The 6,000-nt window shown below is 44.5% G+C and overlaps 1 protein-coding gene across 1 annotated transcript in view; it reads right to left on the reverse strand.

Annotated features, from left to right (window-relative positions):
* Nucleotides 1-3,521, reverse strand: part of SLC4A8 (solute carrier family 4 member 8) — a 369,348-nt gene extending 365,827 nt beyond the window's left edge. The window contains exon 1 of the mRNA XM_063952268.1: nucleotides 3,145-3,521. Coding sequence (XP_063808338.1) covers nucleotides 3,145-3,192 — 48 coding nt within the window. The 5' untranslated portion in view covers nucleotides 3,193-3,521. The remainder of the gene's footprint in view (nucleotides 1-3,144) is intronic.
* Between the last annotated feature and the right edge of the window lie 2,479 nt (nucleotides 3,522-6,000).

The raw sequence follows: 6,000 nt of genomic DNA on the forward strand, positions 1-6,000 counted from the left end.
GTGATACAGTATAACTTATAGCAACAAAAATTAGCTTACAGTAGCCCAACTATCCTACAATGCTATAAATTGATTAGTTGCTACGAGTACATCATTGGGTTTTATGCATGGGGCAACTTGGTTCTACAGGTGTCAGTAGGGAGGAAAATATAGCTCACAGAGTTTTCCTATCATGAAATATTCCAATCTTTAAGAAATTATAATAATGTGTCAGTGGTTAAGGCAGCCTTAAATGGAGGATGGTCGTCATCTGCTTCAGTAGTGATTTATCCAAATTAGTATAGGTCAGAGCATACAATTACCTATAGCACCAGTTTAGCAAATACTACTCGGCAAGCATTCATTTAGCTCCACTGACTACTATACAATGTCTGTAGTTTACTTCTCCGGGTCAGTACGACTGGGTTACCCCGGTTAACTAATGTAAGTTGCTGCTTTAAATCTGGAGGCTACATCTCCAAAATGTTGCTATTACAGTACCTGCACTTGCAGGTGGTTACATTTGGGCCAATGTTTATGACCATCTATAATGAAATTGCACAGGACTACAGTCACAGATCTACACCTTTAATGCAATTTTGTAACCAATAATAATCACCAGACCAGTAATACACTGCTGAAACATTCTTTTTACTGCAGGAAAGATGCATATTGCAGTTCTGTCTAACATAGAAGCTAGTTTAGCTGGTGCCATATGGAATAACTACTGTACATAAATTCAGTCAGCAACAGCGTGTTGGTGGAACGCTCTGAATAAAATGTAACCATTTAGTCCTGGTGATAATGACTTCCCACAAGCTGAAAAATCACTCTCAGAATTAGTAAGTTCCAAAAGAATAATTTAATATCAATGGAGCAATAATAATTTTTAGTTCGTACTAATCAGAACAAAAAATTACAATAAGCATACAATTAATTTACTTCCCCAAAACACCAGGGGTCATGAGTGTGATTCCCGATCAGAAGTGGGAGGCATGCATCCGGCCACTCATCTCAAACATACAATAACAGTGGGGCAGATGTATTAAGCCTGGAGACGTCACAAGGAAGTGATAAAGCAGTGATAAGTGCAAGGTGATAACGCACCAGCCAATCAGCTCCAAGATGTAAATTAAGGGTGTGGTATGGTATGCCGGCGGTCGGGCTCCCGGCGACCAGCATACCGGCGCCGGGAGCCCGACCGCCGGCTTACTGACAGTGTGGCGAGCGCAAATGAGCCCCTTGCGGGCTCGCTGCGCTCGCCATGCTGCGGGCACGGTGGCGCGCTATGCACGCTACGCTATTTTATTCTCCCTCCAGGGGGGTCGTGGACCCCCACGAGGGAGAATAAGTGTTGGTATGCCGGGTGTCGGGATTCCGGCGCCGGTATACTGTGCCCCGGGATCCCGACAGCCGGCATACTGAAGACCACCCGTAAATTAACAGGAGCTTACTGGCTGGTGCATTTATCACCTTGCACTTATCACTAGTTTATCACTTCCTATGCCTTCTCCAGGTTAATACATCTGCCCCAATGTTTATTAGAACTGCAAGCTTGAAGAAAATAATAAATTACAACTCTTCTGGTAAGAGCAGTCCTTTGCTATAGAAAGACTAACCGGTTTAGGACCCGGGAGTCCTTCTGCGCTTGTGTCTAGCAACACACGTGCTGCAAGTGGTGCTGGCAAGGACAAAATTAAATCCCTCTCAAAAGGGACATGAGAAAAAAGCCCATAGGCATCTATTGGACAATGCCACCCACAGCGTCCAGGCCCCGGAATATATTGCATTCCAGATCTTGGTGCAAATGCGGTAAGCAGTCAAACCACCCAATAACTGCTTTTCGGAGGTCTGACTGCAAAATATAGCTTGCTGCATTATGCCCGAGATCCTTACCACTGGGGAGTTTGTATGTTCTCTCAATATTTGTATAGGTTTCCTCCCACACTCCAAAACTTACCAAACATTATGCTAAATATTCAATACTTTCCAGTAGGAATGACTGACCCATGTCACTCTATAAACAATGTCCAGACAGGTGACAAGGATTGCTTAAGAGGTGGAAAGTAACAAGTAAACCTTACTCTTGTAATTAAGATACTTGCAAATGAGGCTTTTAGGCACAAATAATAGATCGGAGCACATTAAAAGCAAAATCTTCATGACTGTTCAATAAAATAAACAAACTGGCCTAACAGATATATCAAGATTATGGCGTGTGTCTTGCTACTGTATCCAGCAAAGAGTGTTAGGAGAACAGTAACATGCAGGATGTGTGACTGCAATACAAAATGCCAATGGTGCATTGTCCAATACCACAGCTCCTCTGCTGTTGGCAGTACCACTGTAAGTCTCCATCCCTGAAGATGCATGTTCCAGTATAATTAAATAGAGACTTGCAGGGAGCTACATCACAGTGTTCCTCAATGACCTCCACACAAGGTGACATTACAGTGGGGAAGCGCACACAGCCTGCAATGTACAGAAAACCTTGCCTCCAGCTCATCTGCCACATACAGTAATTGCCTGCAAAGTGATTGGAGCCATAATAAGACCTGAAATACTGTATGATGCGGTGTGATTCTTTTCATGAAAAGGTATACAATGTGAGCTTTAGGTGACAAGACAGCAGTGCTCTATATAGTCCCATTCCAAATCCTTCACCTGACAATGCCACTGGGTTACCTTATACTCAGAAATGAATTGCAGGTGAAGGAGTAACAGAATAGGTCAGGCTCATCAGCACTGTGACGCCATCTCTGTGACTGATGTAATCTAGAGGTACCACAAACTGCAATCAATCCTATCTGCAGACCTCAGAGCTATATTTACACCAAGCAGTAAGAGAATCCTGCCAAATCCATTGTACTGATTCCCTGTCTCTGCACTGCAGTAACTAACTCCCTCAGCTGAGAACCACATTGTGAAAGTCATTATCTCCAATCCCCAAATAGTTGTGTCATCTCTGATATGTCACCACTGACAATGACATGATGCCACTGTCCCTTTAATGTGAAACAGGCAGCACACATTTCTAATCTAGATGCACAGCAGCTTCCCCGGCAAACAGTCCCTGCAGATCTGCTAGAGGAGGGCATGCAGTCAGGCATGAAAGTGCTCTGCCAGTGGGGCTGCTGAATGGTAGAGAGGAGCGCACAGCGTTACCTGGTAGCTGAGGGCACACTCGGGCTCATTGCTGCTTGCTGTAGGCATGGCTGACGCGCTGTGCTGCCTGGAGACGCGCTGGTAATCCGCTAGTGCGCCTTCTCCTCCTGGATGCAGATATCAGATGTGCTCCTCTCCTTACTCCCGTCTCCCATGGAATAGGAAGGAGCCGCTGGCCGCAAGGATCTCTCAGACACAGTGCCTGCTGTAGCCTCTCATCCCGTCTGCAGTCACAGCATATGGGTTCAGCACAAGGCGCTGAGGGGTCCCAGCTGGGATGAGGGTGATGCGCACGAATAGGTGCTCGCAGTTGCAGCCGAGACGCGATGTGACATAGCAGGGGAAGAGGATCGCAGCAAGCTGAAAGAGGAGGAAAGAGGCATGGCAGGGGCTGTGTGCAGTGGAAGCCACGCCCGCCGGACCTAATTGGTTTACATTAAAGCTGGCTAAGCCATGGTATGATTCCACTAAATATGGATAATGTGTTACTTTTCGCCAAAGGATGACCCTCTGTTTATTTCATTGGGTAATATAAGAAGTGAACAATATTTTAGCATGAGTGTTGATTCTTTTGTAGTCTGGCATCAATGTGTTAACTGTTATGAGCTGTGGTGCTAGTAATAATTATGCCCATTTTAAAGAGGCAAGCATACTTTGTGGTATCTTGCCACGGTAGCTTGTGCTTAACCACGTTTGCCTTTCTGCTGTTGCTAGGCTTGCCACTTAGCAGCAGTAGGAGGGCATACAGGGCTTTAAGAAGGGGGAAAGCTGCAAGTGAAAGTAATTAGGTAATTCATGATTAATGAGTGCTGCCAACAGTGCCTCCTACCCTGCAGCGCTATGTGCGGAGCACACTCTGCACACACCTGGTTATGGCCCTGCCAGTGTCACAATAATCGCAGACAAGTGCTGAGTGACAGCCTTTCATTTCACATTCTCAGTCTCCAAGAACTATCTGTCTCAGTGAAGTGTTTGTGCTCTCAGCTATTCACGGGCGTGACCGTGACCCAGGGGCGGATTGGGAACAAAAAGCGGCCCTGGAAAAATTTGTACTAGTGGCCCCACATGGGCAGCACCAGAGGTGTAAGGTCTAGCCATGGGCCATGGCAGCAGCACCCTCCCCCCAAGACTTTCCAGAGAGTGGGCATGTTCAGCATCAAGGGGGAAGTTAAAAAGAAATACAATTAAACATTATGAGCACATTATATGATACACCTTCAGAATTTAGGAAACTATATAATTCTTTAGAAAGATATATTTTCTTGCTTATTACACCAACCATATCCCAATCACTATTCACTCAATCTTATATGTTAGCCAAGCAGGCAGACAGAGCATACACTAGATCATCTGCAATCACAGGCTAAGTGGTAAAGTAATTTTCATATATGCAAATTATTTTGCATCTTATTCATTATGTCTATAAAAAGGACCACTTGTCCTCAAACAAAACAGGCCCCACAGGTGCGTCGGCCCACCGGGATTCTTCCCTGTGAACCCTATGTCCAATCCGCCTCTGCCGTGACCTCAGTGTACATGATCCTGCATCACTGCGCTTGCATGGCTGTCAGTGTTAGCTAGCCAAACTGCCCCTGTCTTCTATCTCCCCCCCCCCCCCCCCCCCCACACACACACACACACACACACACACCTTCTTCTCGCTAATACCTATATAGCATTCACGGACTTGATAACTTTTTGTTGTTCAGTCGCACTGTCCTTTTTTACATTTTGGGATGCTGATGTGCCCGGGATTCGAACACGTTGCCTGTTACATTGCAGTTGGGCACTCTACTCATATGCAAATAAACTGGTGTATACCACAGGATCAAGAATGGATATTTTTGAGACTTATTTTGTGAAACTCTTGTGGCTTTCTTTTTAAAAAAAAATTCAAGTGCATTTTTATTTACATATTTTGTGGCAGATGCCTTATTTTTGTTTTTCACAACTCCCAGTTACACGCATGTGAGCATACCTGTGTGTACCAGTTACACGCATATGAGCATACCTGTGTGTCTTGTTTATTTTATTCATATTTTATTTTTAAATAAAGCAGCCCCTTAGATGTTTTAGCAGCCCCTCCTGAGTTTCTTCTAACACCGCAAGGTCTTGTGATAATCCTACGCAGCCCTTAGGAAAAGAAGATCACTGTACAACAAATGCCCATCTTCTAAATAAATAATCCCAAAATGTGGAACATCAATAATAAATCAAAATTAAGGTTGACTAATTGGAGCCATTCATTTGAGTGAGTCCCTAACATGAAATAACTCAGAAGAACCTCTCTAATGCTACGACAGAAAATCTCACTTTTACCTCTCCAGCAGTCACGCTGGATTATGATTCAGTCTTTTCTGAGTCACACTGACTTTGGCCACAAATAAGGTCTCTCCCCCACTTTATTTAAAAACACTTCGTCAATTTCCATTTCCACCTTTGCGGCTAGTTTTCACAAATCTGTTTGTGATGTTGAAGCTTGTTCCATATCTGCTCTAGGCTTTCATTTAAACCTAGGATCAAGTACAGCAGCACCCCTGAAATTATACGGCAGCAACCCTGGATTTATACAGCATAGGCAGCACCCCTGGAGAATTACACAGCTCAGCAGCCAGGCAATGGCACCCCTGGACTTAAACGGCAGTGGGGAAGCACCCGTGAACTGATAGGGCAGAGGGGCAGCACCCCATATAGGGCAGCACCCCTGGAATGATGTAGCAAAGAAAATAATTTTTACAACATACAGGGCCAGTGTAATGTTATTTTAACAGCAGCACCCCTATATTTTACAGCATACAGGTGCAATGTGCTTTTAATTTTTAACTACTGCACCCCTGGATTATTATAGCATACAGG

The sequence above is a fragment of the Pseudophryne corroboree genome, chromosome 2, assembly GCF_028390025.1.
Source record: "Pseudophryne corroboree isolate aPseCor3 chromosome 2, aPseCor3.hap2, whole genome shotgun sequence".
NCBI lineage: Eukaryota > Metazoa > Chordata > Amphibia > Anura > Myobatrachidae > Pseudophryne > Pseudophryne corroboree.